This window comes from Ursus americanus, chromosome 15 (genome assembly GCF_024610735.1).
Source record: "Ursus americanus isolate L20-20 chromosome 15, mUrsAme1.1.p, whole genome shotgun sequence".
NCBI lineage: Eukaryota > Metazoa > Chordata > Mammalia > Carnivora > Ursidae > Ursus > Ursus americanus.
In genome coordinates this window covers 46,139,034-46,163,337 of record NC_142141.1, presented here as the reverse complement: position 1 = coordinate 46,163,337, position 24,304 = coordinate 46,139,034, and the positions used below count along the sequence as shown (strand labels likewise).

General features: G+C 33.6%; 1 protein-coding gene across 1 annotated transcript in view; it reads right to left on the bottom strand.

Annotated features, from left to right (window-relative positions):
- Positions 1–938: 938 nt before the first annotated feature.
- The window catches only part of LOC123785550 (cadherin-10), a 111,938-nt gene continuing 88,572 nt past the window's right edge, over positions 939–24,304 (bottom strand). The window contains exons 7-11 of the mRNA XM_045787411.2: positions 20,851–20,987; positions 15,732–15,853; positions 10,574–10,682; positions 4,577–4,828; positions 939–1,925 (exon numbers count right to left, since the gene is read on the bottom strand). Of these exons, the coding sequence (XP_045643367.1) occupies positions 1,435–1,925; positions 4,577–4,828; positions 10,574–10,682; positions 15,732–15,853; positions 20,851–20,987 (1,111 nt within the window). The 3' untranslated portion in view covers positions 939–1,434. The remainder of the gene's footprint in view (positions 1,926–4,576; positions 4,829–10,573; positions 10,683–15,731; positions 15,854–20,850; positions 20,988–24,304) is intronic.

Below are 24,304 nucleotides of genomic sequence, written 5' to 3'. Positions count from 1 at the left end.
TTAAGGATATATCAATATTGTACTTTCGCTCCAAAAGCACAGCATTTTCATTAATTGGAAAGCACACAAATCTTTGGTATTGTTTATGATATACTCAGCAGGGAACGTGACTTCCTAGTGTAGGCCCAACAGAGTGCTCCATTTATAAATAAATCGTATTTGGAGCTTGAGAAATAAGAGATCAGTTGGTGGCAGTTGGCCTTTGTGAATCTCAGGAACTCCAGATAATTAACTACCAGTGGTTTTTTTTTCCTTTCTGTTGAATCATTCATTGACAGAAAAACAGACTTAATTACAAATAAATATGTAATGCATTTTTGAAAACTTGACATAAGCACAATGCTGTATCTTAATGGAATATTCCGATTATTACTGTCATTACTAGGCATTTTCAAAGTCACCATGGGAGATAAGTATATTTTCCATTAAAGGATTATTTCAGTCTGAAATCTGTCTAAACTATTATTACCTATAACCCCCAGTAGCACAAATGTCATAGAAAAATAAGAAAATGTTATATTCTTTCAGATATTATTTAAATGAGTAGACAAAACAAAATTACTATATTGCTGATGTTTTGGGATAGTTAGCATAAAGATGGCCATGTTTTAGATTGGCTTAACTGATAAATTTTTAAGTGGTCTATACATGACTATTACTTTTAATATGACAAGTTTTTCACATGTCAAAGCATAACAAACTCACTGGAAAAATAATTCTTACCTAAATCATGTTAATTTGGCTAGAGGTCTCAATAGTAATTATAATGATTTTGTGCCCTTCCCTGCATTCAATGTCATTTTGTACCAAGATAGTGAATCCATGGAGAAACTTTTTCTTCCTAGTGAAAAAATGAAGCTGGAGACAAGGTAGTTGTAAAAACTTGTTTATTTTTTTTAAAAATAAATACAAAAATATAAATATAAAACATTAGCAGATAGAATTTGATGAAATGAAATTGCACAAACGTTTGTACACCAGGTTGCAAATCACACCTACTAACACCACATGTACGTTTTTTTTTTCTTTTTAACTTAATGTACAGAACAGGATATACCTTAAATTTTTTCTTCACCTTTTTAAAAGCTTCATTTGCAAGGGCAGGACGTGTATCTAACAGAAGCGGCTTGTTTGTGAGGTTGCTTAAGGGAGAACTATCCTGTTCATGTTTCTGAAATTATCTTTTATTTCTAAGATGGACAACACTGAATTTCCACAGCTTTGGCTCTTGGAAGTGATTAAATAAAATTTCATATATATTCCATGAGACATCCTACAGGAGAAAATTAATGTAATTAATGGACAAATTAAAAAGGAAATGGGAAAAAATTGTGCTGAGTGGCAGGAAAATTCTCCTGAATATCAAATATTGTGAAGTGGAGACGGTGTCCGTCAAGTTAATTCCTCTTGTTTGAATAGAATATATATCCTAGGTTAAGAGTCTTTGTCACTTTCCCCGCCACCGTACATTTCCGCCAGCTTATTAAACCGAGGGCCCCATTCTCGGAGGTAATCGTAGTTTTGGTCTCCGTCAGTCGTTCCTGATTCTAAGGAGCTCAGAGATTCTGCAATGGAATCATTTCCTTCGTACGCATAGGTTGCAAGGGAGTCGTACGGAGGTGCGGTGGGGTCGAGATCATGCTCTTTTAGCCTTTCATTAATGAAATCCCGGACATCCGTGTTATCTGGCGCAGTGGGAGTCCTCCGAGGTATAAATAAAGTTTCCGGAATAATATCTCGCCGGAGCTTCTTCTCCTCAATCGCTGCGGGATTCCTCAGGGTGCCGATATCAAAGGCCTGGGTGTCCTCCTCTCCACCACCTTCGTCGTTATAGCTCACAATGTTGTCTCTGATGTCTTCTTTAGACAAGATCAGAGGCTCCTTTTTTCGCTGTCTTTTCAGGGCTGCAAACAGTACTACTATAACTTCAAAAAAGAAAAGAAGATTCATTAGCGGTCTGTCTGAAACACTATATAAATAACGAGCGGAAGTACTGTGGAGGAATTCCAGTTATTTAGGTTTTCCGGCCCAGGCTAGGATTCCAGATTAATTTTGTACTTCCATCAGTTTGTGGGGGAGGGGGAGAGGAGAGAGGCCGTTGAGGATTTAACCAGGTTGGGTGGGGTATACAAGCAGTGTTTCTAATGTATTTTTGAAGCTATCTAGGATATTTCTCAAATACAGTGAGATATTTTGTCTATTTTTCTAAGAACTGTTTAAAGTTAGTTCCTGATTGTACAGAAATTATTTATACTTTGCATTGAATAGTGACATAAGGTGTTACATAAAAAAATAGACACAAATTGAATTTAGCTTCAAATAAAACAATTAAGGAGGACAAAAATATGCCCATATTTTGCACATCCTTATATAGTATTAAAAAGGCAGGATTCTTCACAAAATACGGTGTTGGTTTTGGTTAAATAACTTTGCTGATGGATTTACATAGATTTTTTTCTTACGTTGTTAAAAGAAGAGAAGGGGGAATGACCTCCTGATTAGACACTATTGGTTTAGTTAATCTTTGAGGTATTACATGGAAATATATATCATACATGAGACCAAAGAGAAAGTTATCAGATCACATGACAGCCAAGAGTGAATTTCAATTTTTACGTTGAATTACCTATAGAAAGCCTGTAGGAACCTTAGCTAGATAGATCTCAAACAACTGGAGATCTACTACAAATAGCAATGTATATCTTTCAGAAAGGACATTTCCCTACTTCCCTGAGAAGGTATCAATAATAATATGATAATGATTTTACTAAACATGATGGTAATAGCATAAAAGATAGGAGAATGTTAAATTCTCTCTAGCTGTTTTAGTTTCCCACCCTCATTCACTATCCCCAAACATTTTGGACATGATCCTTGAAAATGGTGATCTGGGGAAACAGATCTGAATTCAATTAAATAAGGAAAGAGAGGGAAAATATTTTACCAGGTATATGTATGATAAAATATCTATATTTATTTAGCTTCTTTAGAAGAAACATTTGAAAGATAATGGGGTTTATTATCATTATGAACTGAATGTGTCCTCTCAAAATTCACGTTGAAGCCTAAATCCCCAAAGTGATAGTATTTGGAAGTGAGGTCTTTAGGAGGTAATTAAGTCATAGGGTGGTGTCCTCATGAATTGGATTAGTGCTTTTATGAAAAGAAACAAGAGAAGTGATTACTGTCTGCCATGTCAGGAAACAGCATGGACAGCTGCCTTGGAACTAGAAAGTACGCCCTCACCAAATTTGGAATCTGCCAGTGCCTTGATTTTGGACTTCCCAGCCTCCTAAACTATAAGAAATACATTTCTGTGGTTTAAGCCATCCGGTCTATGGTATGGTTATAGCAGATAGAATTAAGAGAATTACGTTAGTATGGGGAGGACTTTAACTTTTGTTTTCTCTTTTATTAACATAGGACAGTCAGACTACCTGCCTTCAAGCTTGTGTGAAAGGGCAAACAAGGGACTTTTTAATGCAACAAAAAATAAAGTTTTAATCCATTGGTAAGTATTCTTGAGCTTCAAATTGGTTAAAAAAATAAATAGGCCACCACTAAGAGAGAAAAAAAATGTTTATTGTTCAAGTCTTTGAGAAAAATAGGACATTCTATTTTGCTTAAATTCATATATTCATGCACACATATAAACTTGTGAGGTAAAGATTTTAAACCTTAGATTGTTTATTGTCAGCCAAATGATCTTACCCAGTAAAAAATGTTCTAATAATGAGGGTAATGAAACTTACTAAGATTAGCTACAAAATCCAAGTTCATTTTACTGCATCTTAAAATGTCAGATACAATGTTTTTTGATTAGGGTCAAAGGAATATGCACAATAGTTTTAAGATAATGCAGCTGGAGAGTAAACTTAATCTGATTTTTCATTCAAAAGCAGTTAAAAAGCAATTTGCTCTAGGTTATAAAATCAAGTATTATTGTTGCAGGGAAAAGTGAACCAGGTAGAGGGCTATTTTAACATGATTTCAGTGGAAAGGCTCCATCCAGCCATCATATGAATAAAAAACTGAAAATAAACTTGAGATTTCCTGAAAAACTAGCTATAACGGACAGCAAAGCACCTTGCCTTGGTTGAGGCACTCAGAAATTGTGTAACCTTGAAAAATATTTTGAATATCTCTTTCAGTCTTATGATTTAAGAAAGAAAGGTAATAACTATCTGATCGGATAAAATATTCTAATATAAACAACATCCGTTCATTAGGTCTATCTTAGATGTTGGAGTTAATGGGGGAGGAGTTATTTTAATAACAGAATTTCTTATCTACAAATACACTAATGTAAACAGTTCAGGACATAATCACATTTTCCTTCTTCTTCTTTTTTTTTTTTTAGAGGTCTTATTTATTTGTCAGAGAGAGAACCAGAGAACCAGAGCACAAGCAGAGGGAGCAGCAGGCAACGGAAGAGGCCAGCTGCCCCACCAAGCACGGAGCCCAATGCAGGACTCGATCCCAGGACCCTGGGATCATTACCTGAGGCCAAGGCAGACAGTTGCCTGACTGAGCCACCAGGCGTCCTTGTAATCACATTTTCTTTGAGGTTTCTTACCCAGCAGAATAATGATGCAGAGGAGAATGGCCACGAGGGCGCCCGTGCTGAGGCCGGCAGGGAGCAGCAAGGCTTCGGCGCTGCAGGACTGCATGTTGCCTTGGCTGTCACAGGCGCACACCCTGATGGTCAGCGTGCCCGTGCTGCTCTGAATCGGGTAATCGTTGTCTGATATCACCACAGGCAAGAGATAGGTACTTATTTCATGTCTATTGAATCCATTTTTTCTGGTTAAAATTCTGGCAGTATTATCTAGAATAGATTTTAAAATATTACAGATGGCTCGGGACCATAAATTTCTCTCATCCTGATCACCATGCTTTGACATACAAGTAAAGAGATGTTTATGTAAAATGTAAAATGAATATCAGTTTTCCTGTAACATGCATATACAATGCAGCATTTTAAAATACAGATAAGATAAATTAGATAATTTGAGGAGTCTCAGACTATGATTCTTATTTATTAGACTTCCAACTTTTTGCAGATAATGCTTTTAAGATGGTGAATTTTTATACGTGAACATTTTATCAAGACTGCAAGGATAATGGGATATTGTTTTTCAGAGTTTTCAGAAAACATAAATAAGCATGTCAAGAAAAAATAGTAAATGTTTTTTATTTATATATGCATGTATGTTTATACATACACACGCACATACACACAGAAAACACACATTGATCCAATACTCATGAAGAAAAATATGAATTAGTAAATTTTACAAATAGTTGCACTTTTAAAATGTAAAATTAATCATGCACTCAAAACCCTTTAAGAGTCACAATATATGAACAATGGTGAACAAGTTCTTTCTTTTTTACTTTCTTTCTTTTCAATATTTTATTTATTTATTTATTCATTTTTTTCAGAGAGAGAGAGAGAAAGTGAGAGAGAGAATGAACAGGGAGAGGGGCACAGGAAGAGGGGGAGAGAATCCCAAGCAGACTCCACGCTGAGCACAGAGCCCAATGCAGGGCTCACTGCCACGACCCTGAGATCAGGACCTGAGCCTAAATCAGGAGCGGGATGCTCAACCAACGGAGCCACCCAGGAGCCCCAGCAAGTTATTTAATGTTTCTGAACTTTGATGATGAGCTTTGATTTCTACCCATTAAAATGAAGACAATCTATAACTCAAAGTGTTGGTGGATGACCACTGATAGGGAGTACCTAATAAATGCACAGGCAGATGTAAGGCTTTAATAAACCCAAACATCCTACGAACTAGTATATAGCTACAGATATTTTCTTTATCTGATAACACCCAGTATCCTTAAATGGAGGTTGTGCTTTTAATAAAAAATATTTCACCTAACACTCTATAATCAATTTTTTTAAAAAATCAATATGTCCTTGGATGATAATTTCCTATTCTGTTTGTCCAATGCACTTAGTCTTCTTTAGCCAATCCCATAAGCCTGTTCAAAATGCTAGCATAGGGAAGGGAGTGAGCCAGCCAACTGATAAATCAAATACAACAGGGGGAAAAAAAAGGTGAAAATTTCTTGTAGGTATAGTGGTTGAACATAAAGCAGTCATTTCCTAAATTATTAATAAGAAGTTATTTCTACTACATCAGTTAACTATAAAAGCTAGGAAAGAAGATTAGCAAAACAGAAGATGTACATAAGCAAATTTAAAAAATAAATTTAATCCCAATAATTTTGCAAAGTTGACTTATCTTCCAAAAAGTATTAGGATATAATTCTTCCATTCTCAAACCTACACTACAATAAATATTTATATGCATATGGGTATATATTTTTTCCTATTTTCTTTTTTTAAAGTTTTTATTTAGGTTTTAGTTAGTTAACATACGGTGTAATATTAATTTCAGGTGTAGAATTTAGGAATTCATCACTTCCATACAAGAGCTGGTGCTCATCATAAGTGCACTCCTTAATCCCCATTACCTATTTCACCTGTCCGTCGGCCACCTCCCCTCTGATAACCATCAGTTTGTTCTCTATAGTTAAGAGTATTTCTTGGTTTGACTCTTTTTCTCTTTTTCCCTTTACTCCTTTGTTTCGTTTCTTGAATTCCACATATGAACGAAATCATATGGTATTTGCCTTTCTCTGACTGACTTATTTAGCTTAGCATTATACTCTGGAGCTCCACCCATGTCATTGCAAATAGCCAAGATTTCATTCTTTTTTTGTGGCTGAGTAATATTCCATTTCATATACATAACACTTCTTCTTTATCCATTCATCAGTTGCTGGGCATTAGGGCTGTTTCCATAATTTGGCTATTGTACATAATGCTGCTGCAAACACTAGGGTGCACCCCTTTGAATTAGTATTTTTGTATTCTTTCAGTAAATTCCTAGTAGTGCAGTTGCTATATCATAGGATACTTCTATTTTTAACTTTTTAAGAAACCTCCATACTGTTTTCCAGAGTGGCTGCATCAACTTCCATTCCCACCAATAGTGCAAGAGGGTTCCCCTGTCTCCACATCCTCGGTCAACACTCATTCATGATAAAAACCCTCAGTGAAGTAAGCTTAGAGGGATATACCTCAACACCGTAAAGGCCATATACAAAAAACCCACAACTAATATCATCCTTAATGGGGAAAAACAGAAAGCTTTTCTTCTACGGTCAAGAACAAGACAGGTATGTACCCTTTCACCATTGTTATTTAATATAGTACCAGAGGTCCTAGCCTTAACAATAGGACAACTAAAAGAAATAAAAAAACACCCAAATTGGCAAGGAAGAAGTAAAATTTTCACTATTTGCAGATGACATAATAGTCTATATGGATAACCAGAAAGGCTCCACCAAAAAAACCACTAGAACTGATCATGGAATTCAGTAAAGTTGCAGGATACAAAATCAATGCACAGAATCTTTTGCATTTCTATATACCAATAATGAAAAAGAAATTAAAGAATCAATCCTCAAAAACCATAAGATACTTGAGAATAAACCTAACCAGAGAGGTGAAAGACCTGTACTATGAAAAGTATAAAACACTGATGAAAGAAATTGAAGATGACACAAAGAAATGGAAAGACACTCCATGCTCCTGGACTGGAAGAGCAAATATTGTTAAAATGTCTATAGTACCCAAAACAATCTGCACATTTAATACAATCCCTATCAAAATACCACCAGCATTTTCCCACAACTAGAACAAAACTCTTGAAATTTGTGTGGGACCACAAAAGACCCCAAATAGCTAAAGCAACCTTGAAAAAGCAAAGCTGAATGCATCAAAATTCTGGACTAAATTACAAAGCTATAATGATCAAAACAGTATGGCACAAAAACAGACACATAGATCAATATAACAGAACAGAACAGAAAATCCAGAAATGAACCCACAACTATATGCTCAACTAATGTTCAACAAAGCAGTAAAGAATATCCAGTGGGAAAAAGACAGTCTCTTCAACAAACAGTGTTGGAAAAACTGGACAGCAACACGCAAAAGAATGAAACTGGACCACTTTTTTTTTTTTTTTTTTACGTCAAGCACGCCAAAAAAATTCAAAAAGGACTAAAGACCTAAATGACCTAAATGTTAGTTAGACCTGAAACCATAGAAATCCTTGAGGAGAATACAGGCAGTAACCTCTTTGACTCTGGCCAAAGCAACTTCTTTCTAGATATGTCTCCTGAAGCAAGGGAAACAAAAGCAAAGATAAACTATTGGGACTTCATCAAAATGAAAAGAAACAGTGAAAAGAAACAGTCAACAAAACTAAAAGGGTATCTAAGGAATGGGAAGAGATATTTGCAAATGACATATCTGATAAAGGGTTAGTATCTAAAATATATAAAGAATTTATAAAACTCAACACCCAAGAAACAACCCCTCAAAACAAAAACAAAAAACTCTAATAATCCAATTCAAAAGTGGGCAGAAGATATGAATAGACATTTTTCCAAAGAAAACATACAGATGGGCAACAGACACATGAAAAGATGCTCAATATCACTGATCATCAGGAAAATACAATCACAACTATTATGGGATATCACCTCACACCTGTCAGAATGACTAAAATCAACAACACAAGAAACAACAGATGTTGGCATATGGGTATATTTAGAATCTTCTTGCCTTATTCTTTTTTAACTTTTCAAAAGGTTCTAAATCTAATCTTGCCTATAATGCTTTCAAAATATTGAAGAATAAAATGAAGTTTTACCTAAATTAATCATCCTAATCAAATCATTTTATTAAATATTCAGAAAGTCATCATACAGTTATGCTTTTGACCTATAAGTTAGTGAAAAGCATGGGAATCTTAAGAATCAAAAGCTCGAAGTGTGGTATCACAGAAGCAGGAAATTAATTTTTTTAAAAATGATACCATAAAATTGAAGTTTTCTAAGATGAACACATAGATAAATACAAGGGCATTTTCTCAAAAGCAGTAAGATGATATCTATGTCATTGGCATTTCTTTCAAAAGGCACCCAATAACAAAATAGTGAGTTTATGCACTCTGGAACGGTGAGCTTTGGAATAGTGAGTTCATTCCATCCGACTTTAGTGGTATTCTATATAGTGACGTGTTCAAATGTATATTCATAAGGCTTCAACTCTTGCCATGAGTAACTCATATAAGATCAGGAACTCTCCTGAATATAGGAAGATGGTACTACTTATCAAAAATTACTTAAGATTAGCCTTGAGATGCTTACCTAGTAACTGTGAAATGCTGTGATAAGATAACACTATTTCGAGTCTCTATTACTTTTTAAAATTGAGAGGTGGTTTGTTGGGATTCATGGCTCAGTTTAACAAAAACATAAAACAAATTAAAATGCACTTAGAAAGAGGTATAATATTGTCAAATCAGTACTAGGGATGTCTAATCTAAGTTCTATATTTAGGATGCCAGATTCAGCAAGTAAAATGATGGGTGTTTTGCTGATATGCAGATGAAACTAGACATCTTGTATCTTATCTGCCAACTCTATGAGAATTTTTTGCATCGCAATTATTTTAGACGTTCAGAGGGATGGAAAAGAGACATTCCAGAAACTACGATTTAGTAAACAGATGTTACCAGTGGTTGCCCTCTTTTCAACTGATTTGTGCAGTTTCTGCCATATCAAATACCTCAAACAATGATTGGGTTAATGTAAAACTATCCATTATCTTAAACTTTTTTCTGATATTCTGAAAGCCGCCGAGAGTTGATATAGCAATCTGGCTCTGACGGTGGATATACATTGTTATGAAGGTATTATAAATACGCCAATGTAGTTATTAAATTTATTTTAAGAATAACTGTATCTACACTCTAAGACAAGTATGTCTTTTTAAAGAAAGATCAATGGATATAATTAGTTTAACATAAATTTATTAAAGGGAAATAAGCTCTAACTATACACTTTTATTTAGACAAGAATAATTAACATATATTTTTCAAAGAATAAAGCTGTTCAGCTTTTTAAAAATAGTAAGCATTTTCATATTTTTTTCCTCTAAAATATATTTTTGTCTTCTTTGGGAATGCAAGAAATATCATTTCAGTATTTTTTATCACAGGGATATTATAAAATGTACATATTGCACGGAAGAATAGTGTATCTTGCCCTTGCTTCTGCTTTTGCACTTAAACCCCTCAGAGACTAATACGGAAACTTCTCCTTCTTCTCACGCGTATTCCATGCCTTTTTGGCTGTGGTGAATCTGTTGATGCTAAATCTCATTGAAATTGTCACAAGGGTCTCACTGACTCATTCATTTCTCTACCCTGTGTGTCTGATTATTTCCAGGCTTTCTAATGTTTTTAAGATTCAATCTTTTCATTAGTACTCATATTGAAACTTCTTTCACATCTTTATTATTTTGAAATTTAAGAAAATGAACACTGTCAAGCAAGAAATTAATATCTCATTAAATATCTGATGAAAATAACATTTTGTAACACAGATCAATAAATTAATACATACAGCAATTGTTACGTTGGAGAAAAGCTCTTGTTAATGTCACCTGAAATCATAATGACAACGTTCTAAAATTTACCTTCGTTATCCTGTACTGTGAAGTTTGGATTGACAGCAGCTAAACTGAAGAAAAATTTCTGTCCACCTAAAGGGTCATCTTTGTCTACTGCACTTATAGTCTGTATTAGCTGCAGAAAAGAAAAAAACGCATAGTTATCAAACTTCTATGGGTATAATCTGCTTTACAATATGTAATTTTTTAACATTCAGTTTTGTCTAAATTTAAAGGCAGTTGATTTTTTTCCTTGTGCATGTCTTTATTTTATTCCATTTTTTACTATTACTTTGACTTTAACAAAGTATCTCTCTCCCTCCCTCTCTGCTTCTGTTTCTGTTTCTTTCTTTCCCTCCTTCTCAATTTCTCCTAAATACTATCCATTTCTTCAAAATAATAAATGACAATATTATATTCTTTACAGTGTTATTAATTTAGATATAGCATTTGATGTGAGTACGTTATTTCATATATATTTAAACATTGATCTGGAAAAGTTTATCTAATGGAGGAAAAATTTAGAAAACTAGTGTGATTATGGCTTTTCTCCTTATCAAAAGTGAAAACCATTCAGAGAATCTATAGATTTTATAGATAATATTATGCAAAACTTTTTAAAGGAAAGACTTAAAGATAATGATCTACTCTACTAGTAGTGGTTCACTTTATTTGCATCGTCAATAAAATTACGTTTTTTTAATTCAATATATGTATACCATGGGAAATGATTATTTTATAAAGACCATCTCTGATTTATTTTAGGGTAAAAGACAATATAAGAAGCTATCTGGTAACAAAGCAGAAGATGTAACACCTTTTACTATATATTCAGATCACTTCTTTGAACATATATAATTAATATACAAATATATATTTAACATATGGCTAAGTCTTTTTTTTTTCATATATATCCAATTTGTCCTTAACTTATATGTATAACAACATTTCATATGATTTTTTGAATATCTTAATTTTGGAAGAGAGCTTCAGAAGTTGTTAAATTTGTGTGCTGATGCCTATATAAATGGTCAAATTTATGCTTAACTGAAAGGAATATGCTTTACTGCATTGACGTATTTAACAGGGTGTCGATATTTGGTGAAAATATTTCTTACTGATGTTTTTGTTGATGTAAAAAGAGATTTCAAGTTTAAAATATTATATAATTATTTAAAAAATTAAGGAATTATTTTAACTCTTCCATATTCAATTAGTTTTCTTTTAAATTACCTTATAAAAATAAAAAAGTGATAAATTTTTGCTACTCCCTATTTAATTATAACCCTAACACTTATTTCAAAATAATACAAGAAATATAATTGGATCAAACAAAGATTAATGTTTATCATCCAGGAATAAGCAGCCCAAAATGTCATTTAAACTTTGAATAATTTTAAAATATATTTTAAAACATAACATAACTATTTAATGAAATTTTAGTGGTAATTTAAGATTAAATAGAAAGCAAGGATTTATTGTTAATGGCTTGCCCATCCAATACAAAACCAAAAGTGGTACATATGTGAAGGAGTTAAAAAGAAAAATGTATAATAAGTGTTAGCTAATACCCTTTAAGAGGTATCAATTCAGTTACAAAATCATTTCTTGACTGACTTGTTTGTTGAACAGTCCAAAAGATTTTATTTTTAAATAGTGATTTATAAGAATAAGTTAAAGGGAAAAAAATTACATAAAACAACACCAAGAAAGATGATAGAACTTAATAAAACGTCTATGTTTATATATATGTATATATTATTAAGATTAATATGTTAAGCACAAATATAGATACAAAATGATAGAAATTTAAAAGTAGAGCTAACAGTCTTTTAAAATAAAAAATACAATGTTTCATAATAAATATGCATTTTCAACTGTGATTACAAATTACAATTTCAGTTTATTTTTAGAAATCAAAATAATACGTTTCAGAGAACAAAATGGCCATATCTTTACATATATCTATAAGAAGGTACAATGGCTTACACAAAAATTCTTAATTAAAATGTTATTTGAATAAAAGATGATAGCATTCTTGGTTTCAAAATTAGTGATTCACTGATATATTTTCTTTATGTGTTATAAAGGAAATAACCTCTGCGTTGTTCAAGGGTCAACTATATTTTGTTTTGGTGTGTGTTTATTTGTTTTGGTATATGTACCATATACATATGGATATGTACATATACCTATGGATATGTGCCATATACACATAAGTATGTGTCAGAATAGAAATCAGAAGTTGACAACATGGAGATAAAACTACTTCCCCAGTCTCTCTATATAAGCACTTGCTATTTTATTCCTACTGGAGACAAGTTCGTTTTGACTCATTTCCAATAAAATAGGTTGCCACAATTATGGGGAAAAAAACACTGGTGATGTCCAGTATTCAATTTGAGCATATGAAGAATAGACCCAGATAAGTCATTTGTATTTTATCTTCTTAGCTGTTACATAATCGGTTTGTATTTTTATTAGACTATTCTAAAATAATCTCAAATCAACTTGAGGGCTTTTTCAGTGATCATACCATAAGGGAGTGTGGGATGACAAATGGATTTTAAGATATTTAAGCAGGAAAACTGGTCACTAAGTTTTAATGTTTTAGCTTTTGCAGTGGGAAGAGTAGTAGTTAGGGAAGGAACTAAACACTGTTCTGTGGAAATATATAATGGGATATTTGGGGTCTGACAAAGGCCTAGAGCTTAGATACTATCTGAGGGTAAATACAAGCAGCAGTCCTCCCTGGGGAGACTCTCTGGGAAATCTCTGAGACTGAAATACTATTTCCTTCCCATAAAGATGAAAACTTATTAAAATATACTTTATTGACTGAAGGAGAGGGATGCATGAGGGAAAATGAAAGAAAAAGAAACAGCCAGTCTTCTCTCCTCTCCTTTCCCAAGAGACTTTTTCTGAGGTGGAAAAAATGGGGAGTCAAGTAGCCTAGATCAGGACTAGGGGACTGAGTCCCCCCTAGAGGGGACTTTAATTTACATCAATTTTAAGTTGCATCTTTTCCAAGGGGGAAAGTCTTCTACTGCTAGAGAAGGGACTAGGCAGAAAGGGAAGAGGGAATGGCAACTAACTTTATCTGTCTTCTCATTTTGTTCACACAGCAAAGAGATGGAATCATTTCCTCTGTCATTTTTCGAAGTGTTACTTTGTTTTTTTTAATTAATTAATTTTTTTATTGCAGTCAGTGCCACTTTAAAACAGTGCTTAATTCAGAGGAGAGCTGGGTGGATTGAAATACTCTATAAATAACGAAAGTACACCCGGAAGTCCTAACAAGCTCCTACTTCCGTAGCAGGAGGGGAGACAGAGTTAACAAATAAATGTCAAGGAAGGTTCAGTGAAGGACTTTTCCAAATAACCAGCTTGGTTTTGCCTGCTAGGCTGTTGTAACCTAGAATTCCATCACTGAGTACATGACGGTTTAGTTTAAACAACCATTCATCAGCCAAGAGACCAAAATGACATTTAACAAACTGATCTTATTAAAAATAACTACTATGGGGGTGCCTGGGTGGCACAGCGGTTAAGCGTCTGCCTTCGGCTCAGGGTGTGATCCCGGCGTTATGGGATCAAGCCCCACATCAGGCTCTTCCGCTATGAGCCTGCTTCTTCCTCTCCCACTCCGCCTGCTTGTGTTCCCTCTCTCGCTGGCTGTCTCTATCTCTGTCAAATAAATAAATAAAATCTTAAAAAAAAAAAAAACTACTATGGGAAGCTATTGCACATTCAGCCAATGAGAAAAAATTACTAATCCTGTTATTCCTATCAAGTTTGTCCAAACAGGCTACTTTTTAAATTAAAATGGCCTTTGATTTTATTATTTTCCTGCAACATGCCAATTGGTTTTTAAAGTCCAAAAAATATAAAGTTACTGAACCAGATTTAGTTTTTTTTTTTTCTTAAGAGGCATAAGGGGGGAAAAAACCCCACAATCCCTTATTTTGTATATTTTGAATACATTTGGAAATCAGTATTTAAAATGACTCAAATGCTCTGAAAAGGTATCTCTTGAAAATCAAATAGAATAACCATAGAGGAAGCAATGCACGCGGCAGTTGTAAAGTGGGTAATTTATCTCTTAGAGAAAAGGCTTCAACTTATATCATGCTGAGCCTGCCAAGCAGAGGACTATTTAGAGCAGTATTTTCAGGGCAAACACTGTTTCATTACGAAGTAGGTCGGAAGTAGCTTTGTCATTTAAATATTCCAAATTAAACATTCCCATAACATTTTCAAATAAAAAAAATGAACCCAATTGCAGCAATTTCACCATTTCAAACAATAGACAGGCTATTGAATTCCTGTTACAATCTTCAGAAGGAAGAATTTGTGTTATCCCACAACGTAATTTGCATAAAAATGTAACAATGACATTGATGTTTATAAAGAGCATCAAATGATGTCAAAACACAATGCAGTTTTGTGATGGCTCCTCTTTCTTTAATAAAACACATTTGATTCCCAATTATTATTTATCACATGCAGCTTCCTTCTGTGAAGATAGCACTCAAACCAATTAAGAGCACTTCTTTCAGCCATATACACTGGAGCTTTTCAAACAACAAAATGAGTCCACTGAGGAAAAGACTTAAAGAGTTATAAACAAAGCTGACGTAGGAAGAATGTTTTAAAGGACAAAAACTAAGTCATTAAGCACTCTAAGTGTTGCTATAATGATGAAATACAAGTATAAATTTAAGGAGTGAATCCTGCGGCCCTGTTTTGAAATCATTTGCATACATTGGAATATTGATGCAAAGTTTCGCTGATCCCACGTATCTGTCTCTGTGTTTCTCCTAATTTCCATCACCATCTCTTCTAGCAGTTATCAATATTTCCCTAGAGAAACAGCAGAGGGTTTCCCCCCCCGGTTTTGTTTGTGAGAATTTAAAAAGTGATAGCTGTTTCTTCCTACACCTTAATTGTTGTGGCAACAATAAAATCTTATATTTTCATTAGAACTTCACAAAAGAAATGTGAAACATGTTAGAGTGTCATTTAGAACCCCCAAAATACCAGCCTTTTTTTAAAAAAAAAAAAAAAATTGTGTTCCTGGGACTTATATGAGCATTTTTACCTCATTCTTCTTAAGATTGGGAAAAGAAAACATTTAACAAGCCATTAAAATCTTCCGAAGCTTTGAAGTCTCATGAGTGCTCACCTGCCCTGGTCTGGCATTTTCACATACAAAAGTGTCATAGAACACAGCAAATTGTGGGGCATTGTCGTTAACATCCAAAATTCTCACAAAAACAGCCACGCGCGTCATCTCTTTGGGATTGTCTGGAAAAGGGAAAGGACAAATTTGTTTAGGAAGATACATTTGTGCACCAGATTTAATTTATATAAGCATCTTGTGCATATTAAGTGCTCACATAAAAATAAGCATCGTGTTCATTCTGCCAACATAATGAGCAAATACAATAAAGAAAATACTACAGAGTCTAATTAATTCGTCATAAATTCAGATATTATTGGCCTCAAGAGAACTACTATTATTTTGCAAAATCTTTTTAAAAGCACAATCCAGTGTAATTGCGTTCATGTTGTATTTGTGTCCATACTGTCCAAATATGTAAAATAAGAACAAATATTTATTAAATCTTTGTCATGCAGTATTATATTAAGCTTTACTGAGTTTGGATGAAGAAATAATTTTCAACAAACTATTAACTTGCCCATGGTCATTAGCTCCTAAGTAGTAGTTGTTATATTACAACTTACCATCCTGACTACTTTAATCACAAAAATGTATTCCAATAGCTACTCCAAACTCCTCTTTTGGAAATTTTAATATATAGCTACTAATTTTACAAGCTGGATGGAAATTTACAGGAAAATTTAAGCACCTGAATGTTTCATTAATTGTTACTGGTACCATTTCAACAATCCAGGCTCCATTTTGTATAACAAAATTAGCTCAGTAGTAACATATAGTATAATAATCATGATTTTTTTTTTGCTACAGATAGTAAAATCAAGGGCATCAAAGTTTTCACATAAAAATATGCATTCAAAATTGTCTTGATTTGTAAATGGAATTTTAAAATATGAATGTCTATTTAGCTTAGCCTGGGGTAACACCCTTGTATTAGTCATAATTGCATTATCTCCACAAACGGGCTTTTCTAGGCACTAGTATTGGTATCTGAGAGTGTTTTGAGATCTTAAATTCAGTTATATTTATCAGCCTTTAGGTTATCAAAATCTTAGTCTTTGGATGTAGTTCAACTTCTGTGTGGACTTCAGCAGTCAAACTGAAGATGAATAGAAAAAGAGAAAGAGGTAATTAGCTAAAAACAAAGCAAAACAAAACAAAACAAATAACAGATGAGGTGAGGGACAATAGCAATCTTATTAAATGGCTTCTACTAACGTGGGTTATGGATAGTACTGTTTACCTTTGTGAAATGTATCTGACTTTCTAATTCTATCTATATAATTTTCAAATACAAGGGTAAAAAATAATGTCATGTACAGATAGGGAAGATATTACTATGCAAAATAATATATTTCTCCTCTTTTCTTCTCCATGTAATTATAATGTTACTAAAATAATGAAATCAGCACTTTTAAAAATAATGTGGAAGAACTGATTACTCAGCAGGGCATTTACAAGGTTGAGGCATATGAAGGAAGGCAGACAGAATTCTAAATCCACATGAAGCGTATTTATCTGCCTGCCTTTTTAAGAAACTTTGAAAGGCATCCTCTCTTTAGCACTTCTTTCCAGTCTTACTCAGTCTTTTTCACCCACGTGCATTCCATTCTCAGGTTCTGATTTCCCATTTGTTAATGTACGCTGCCTATTGTTCACTTCTTAGTATTTCAGGAGGTTGTAGAGTCCAGACCCTGGAGCAGAACAGAGCTGCTTGGATTCCCAGATTTGCCACACATTCACTGTGTGCCTTCAGCCAGTTTACTCCCTCTCTCTCATGCCTCAATTTACCCAATAGAAATCAAAATAGAACTTCTAATCTATGGAGTTATTTGAAAAATTAAGTCAGTTAATGCATGACAACTATCAAAAGCTATTATCGAAGTATTAGTTTGTTGGTAAGCACTCAATAGTTGTCAACTATTAAGATCATTTTTATTATCACCTTGATACCTTTTTCATTTTCCTACATTACTTGAGAGCTTATGCTATGTTACTGCACGCAAAGCACGCACACAATAAAAAATATGTTAGCTAGTTTCCCTACAGTTCATACAGGTCTGAGAGGACTGCATTTGGGGAGCAGTGGAGAAAGGACAAATAAAAGAAAAAAAAATTCTATCCCACTCTTTTCCTACCTCCCCTAGTCCTAAACCATTTGCAAATGGCCAGAGTTCACCTACAAAGGGTTCACCTACAAATCAATCCATCTACTTCGAGCTACGCGGTACTATGGGTATGAGTGGGAAAGTATGATTTTTCCACATTTTCTAGCATGTGCTTTTTCATCTACTTATATATTTAGTGGACATAAGCAAAATATTTTCTTTCAATAGTCTTGACATAAATATTACTCTTGTTGGTAAGTAATTCACTGACTTCACCACAGAAGTCAAGAGAGGCAGAACAATATCAGGTCTAAAAAACTGCACTGTCAGTCCTTTCCCTGACACAAGATGAAGATTCTCCACCTTGTTTACAGTAACTCAAAAAGCCTCTTCAAATCAAAACCTAAATCCACAAGGATAAATGTGTTTGTAAAACATTAGGCCTAGAGTCACCTATTCAAACAACAGTGCTTACACTAATCTTTTTACTGGTAGATGTTGCAACTTATGTACAAGTAAAAACATAAAGTGTTCCAAGAAGCATCACACAGAATGGTAGCTGGCACATTTACCCCCTGATTCTCTCTCAGAGTCATGCAGCCACACTCTACTAGAACAAGAACATACCAGCAATAAAGGATCTTATAATGTGAAAACATTCCGATGTACTCACAGTCTTTTCCACATCCAAGTAAAGGAAAGCTTAAATAGTTCTCTAGAAATCCCAGCCTTTAGAAAGATGTATCTTTTCTACCTGCTTAGGGCAAGAATTTCCACTCTCAAGGAACTAGGTATAGATAATGGAGTTCTTTGGTCATAAACTTTGCTCTACTGTTCTCAGAATGTCTTGCAATGATTATAGTAAAGTTTTCAGATGTGGTGAGAGGAACTCATTAGTTTCTACAATGGATTTTTCGATCCAATTGTGACCTTAATTTTAGATTTTTTTTCTCCAAATGGCATTTAAAAAATATTTTTGAAGAAGAAAAAGAGATGTTATTTCATGGTATAATGCACTAAATAATGACCTGAGGTGGTACCTGCCATGTGATGTGATACACTGCTGTGGAATGTAGAATTAAACTGTTAGAGGCAGGGCTTGAAAATGCACTGGGAAGAAGTACATTGAAACTTCATTCTGCCCTGCTTAGGGCTTGGTGTAATGCACACTTACCACAAGCCCAGTGTTTAAAATCTAGTAAAAACAATTTCCTCTATGCTGTTTCCCTCTCTCCCTTATCCATTTAATACCCAGAACAGCATAATGGGCCTCTGACTGCTTGTGGCTTGGCAGGTAGACATTTCTAGCAGTTACTCCATAAATTGATTTCACTTAAGGGCAAAAAATAGGTTTAGTTCTTTAAAAGAAGAACATAATTGGCTTAGCTTTTTACAGAATTGTAATTACTTCAACTAGCTTTAGAACTTAAATTTCTCAAAGTATCTGAAATGGAAAATGCAATTCCTAACTCATTAGGCTTGAATTAGGATCTTGAAACCAGCAGAGAACACAAACAATGATTCTGGAATGATCAGATTGGACCCTGTCAGGCACATCTAACTGTGGTGATATGGAGATAGATAACAGAAATAAAAGCTTTCCTTAAAAGAAAAACTCAAAAAAAATCTTCAGTTGGCCTTAAAAGGCACAGCCATTTATATCTCACTACGGAAAAACTGGGTCAATTGGATGGTGGCGTTAATCTGTATTTCAGAGCCAGGTTTAAGGAGAAAGCTAAATCTACGATTTTATCCTGAAGCTTTGAATTCATTGTTAATGATCTGTCCAGCCTAGTTCCATCCTTCTGACACTTGGCGATTTGGACCCATTGCTTTGCCTTCCAGATCCTGGCACGGTGGCTTCAAATAATTTGACCTTGATAAGTGTTTGTGGATTCAGCTTCATCTTTCAGGTCTGGAATTTACTGGCTTAGTTTTTCACCATGATTCAGTCCCTAATTAATGCTTCTTTTTAAAATAGTTCAAGAGTTGCTTTACTCCAGGAAATTGCAGTACAGGAATTTGAAACCATGAGCAAGTTTGCATGAGTGGACAAAGGGACTTCAGAGACGTGCAGTTGCACAGGGCATCGCTCTAAGCAGGGCCCCGTGCTTATTTTAGGGCTCTGCTTTTGCCATGTTCAATGTCTTAATCATTTTTTAACAAGAGGTCTAACATTTTATTTTATAATGGGCACCACAAATTACGTGGCAAGTCCTGTGAATGGGCAAGAACCTTCGCAATCAGAGACGCACGATTTTGAATCCTGGCTCTGCCTGTTACCACTTGGATGAAATTTTGTAAATCAGGTGTAGAACTAAGTATTGGATCTAGAAATAGAATGACTAGTTTTAAATCTCAGTTTTACTACTTCTGGCATTGTGACTTTGGGCAAGTTACCAAAACCTCTGGAGTCTTAGTTCCTTCTCTGTTAAATAAGGTCAATAAAAATATTACTAGGAGAAAATTAATATAAAATTCTTAGAATAATACCTGGCATAGAGTGCTTAATGTTAGCTATTATTACCAATACCTTGGTTTCCTCATCTGTAAAAAGGAAGAAACAATACCCATGTAGTTACATGTTTGTTATTAAATGGTACACACCCAGTATTTAGCATAGATTTTAATTTATAGTGTCCATGTAATGAATCTAATGCATTTATCCCCAAAAAAGGATATCTTTAGTGCCCAATTCTAGGTAATTTTATTAGTCAATATTAAATGCTGATTTGTGATACCTATAACTATCCCTCAGTATAAACAGAAATTATTGAAAAGAATTATAGGTGTTGAGAAGCTATTTTTTTTTGCTTGAAATCAATGTTTTATTCTTTTTTTTCAAGATTTTATTTAAATTCAAGTTAGTTAATATATAGTGTAGTATTAGTTCGAAGTCTTTTAAAAACTTAGATTAAAGTTACAATTCATATGTGATTAATGAGAAGAAATCATTTTAATATGAAATAAAACCTAATATATGTTAAATATTATATACATAAAATTCATCTTACTGATTTCAGCAGCTATAACAGTAAGATTGTGCCACTGAGATAGTTCACGGTCAAGTGGCTTTGATGTATAAAGGGATCCATTTCCAGAATGTATGTTAAAGATTCTGTCAAGGTCAGTATGGCGATCCAAGGAAAATCTGAACATAGAAAGCAAAGAAAAATACATGGCAGTATTATTGGTTTGTAGGAGAAAATAGTGTAATGCACACACACAGTAACGTGTAATAATTTCATAAGATTCCATAGTACTGATGTAGAATGAAGACTGGTTCACTGATTTATCCCGCACAGAAGCACACACACATACAGGACCCCACACCCCCAATTTCTACCTTCCTCCTCTTCCCAAGGCATGAGCTGGCACTTTGTTCAGCATTCAAAATGATGGCTTTCTGAATATTTGTTTTATTAAATCACTGTCTATTGTCTTATTCAACTGACTGGGAAGTGTTGTTTTTCTTTTTTTCCACAAAGTAGTTGGCATTACAGATGGTTACATTACCGACTGACATTACCCAGGAGTTGAAAATTCTGTTAAGGAATTACTATAAGGATCAAATGCAAAAATGCACTCCCAGAAGCAAAGTCTTTTTCATATGATGAAACTGGAGCTAACATTAGTTTCAAAGACTAGCAGGTTATAAATTTATGATGATGTGTTAGTAACTCCATGGTATGATACCCATGTAGCTTCAGTTAACCATATGTATCATTAAAAAATGTATACATTTTAACTAAAGATTCTTCTAAAAACAGAAAAGTTGGGGTAGGAGTTTTCACATATTTATAGCAAGTAGTCTCAGTAAAAAAAATATTATAATAAAAAGCTAAAGTCTTAGCATATGTATAAGAAACCAACTATGCTGCAAATTGATTAAAGACTTGTGTTGGGTGTCATTCTAAAGCCTAACTCCAGGTTTATCAATCAGGTTGCTATAGTTGGGATAAATCCCATTACTTGGGAGACTGTCAGGCAAGGTTTAAGACAGTTATATCCCCTATCGGTTCCTTCCACTTCACAATCCTAGTTGCTTACAAATGCTTTATAATCCTTGAGTTGTCAAGCATAATCCTCAAGTTATATTTAATGCTCCATATTAAAAAAATGAACAAAGCAAAGCACAGATGACAAGTCCAGGAGTAACACTCAGTAACGGTGTATCTTTTCCTAAACCACGACTGTCACTTATTTTTAGGAAAACCTTATGAAATACTATTTTTAAATTGTGATTTGTGAGTAATAATCCAAAATAATTTTTAAAGTGCCATGAAACTCTTTTCTCTTTTAATGTTCCAAACCTGTATGATATTTCCAAAAATCAATCGAATGTTACGATCCTTATGCTAGGTTTTGAATGAACTTCATTAGAAGAACAACTTAAGCCATCAATACAACTAATGTGATTTTACTTTGGACTGCTTGTTTTAGATTTTTATTTTAAATCAGTTCTAACTGGAACAAACCACTAATTAACAAATCTTCTTAATCAGTTCTAGCCCTCTCTATTAATACCATATGAATTTAGTTTTGCATTAAAACTGCATGTCTTACCATTTACACATAAGTTTGCAAAACACTGAATCTTTTTATCTGGAATAATTCACAAATTCTTTCTCAATTTGACAGAATTATTTTACTACTGAAAGACTCAACATACATTTTCGTCCTCCTTTGAGTGTTCCATGATTACCTAAAGTAGAAGCTTATTTGTCTATTCCATCCCAAAGTATCTTTTAGCACTCATCTCTAAATGTAGTATCAAAATGTACCATTTACCACCTTGTATTAGGAATTCATTTCAACATCAAAATGTGAGTTACATTTCAAACAGGAAATCAAACATCAAAAAACCAAGCGTCATTCTTGAAGTATAATAAGCACTCAATGAATATTATTTCTCATACTGAGTCTTCTTCCCTAACAGATTGAGAACTTCTTGAGAAATATATTAATATCTGATATAGTGATCCACAAATATTTGTTAAAAAAAAACACAACTGAAATCTTTGGTATTCTGGCAAATAAGTTTTCTTATTTCTATAGAAGTATGATGTGAAGTTGCAATATGTAAATAAATACAAAGCATTATTGTCCTTGTCAAATCATTTTATGTGTGTTTTGTCTTATTTCTTATAATTTAGGTTAAAAACTAATGGCAAAATTTAGAGGACTATGCAAAATTATCTTAAAGATACAGACAGATCCTGGTTCCTTTTCAAACATGACATAATTATACTTTCCAATTCTCTGTTAGCAAATTATGTGTGCTAATTTTCATTTTCCTTTTTAAGATCATTTCCAGAATGAACATTTAAGTAAATCCCTTTGATTATTGCATTAACATCTATAATATGACTTAAAGAATTTATAATATGCCCAGTATTATATTATCTATCCCATAAATACATTTCATTTGTAAAGCTATTTTATCCCTGATTCATATATATATATGTATATATATATATATATATATATATATATATATATATATACTGTAGTTCTATCATTAAGATTCAAAAATTTTCAATTGCATTTTCTACATCAAGTTAGCATAAATCCAATTATATGACAACATTTATGGCATAGACTTTGTCATTAACACGCATTAATTCTGTTACTATATAGTATAGATAAATGGATTCTTTCCTTAGATTTCCATTCTGATTAAATATTTTATTTTAGTTTCAAAATCCACAGACATATTTTGACATATAATAACTGTCAGTCTATAAGAGGATGCAGAATCGATTTCATTTTGTGGAGAATATATTTATATTGCCACTTTATAACACCACTGGATTTAAATTGAACTTTTTTAAAAAAATACTATATTTCATTTTAAAAAGCCCACTTTAAAACCAGGAACGCAGCACACAGCCCCGTTAAAGTTACTTAGGAGCTATGCCAGGAAAATGCTTGGAAAGTATTGAATGGGTAAAATTAAACACGTATATGGTTATATAAAAGCTTCAAAGGAAAAAAAAATCCAAGCAATACAGCAATTTCAATGAAGACAAATGGACTGGGGAAGAGGCAATTATGGGGAAGTCATGCTGGCAGCTGGGAGCTGTACATGATTACCATATATGTAACCTGTGATGCTTTATGTGAATATAAGAAAATATTTATGCAATTTGAAACAACATGGATGGACCTAGAGAGTATAATGCTAAGCAAAGTAAGTCAATCAGAGAAAGACAAATACCATATTTCACTCATATGTGGAATTTAAGAGACAAAACAAATGGACAAAGAAAAGAAGAGAGACAGGGAGACAAACCAAAAAAGAGACTCTAAACTATGGGAACAAACAGATGGTTACCAGAGGGGAGGGGGGTGGGGAATGGGTGAGACAGGCGATGGGAATAACAGGACACTTATCTTGATAAGCACTGAGTAATACATGGAACTGTTGAATCACTATCTTGTACATCTGAAACATGTAACACTGTA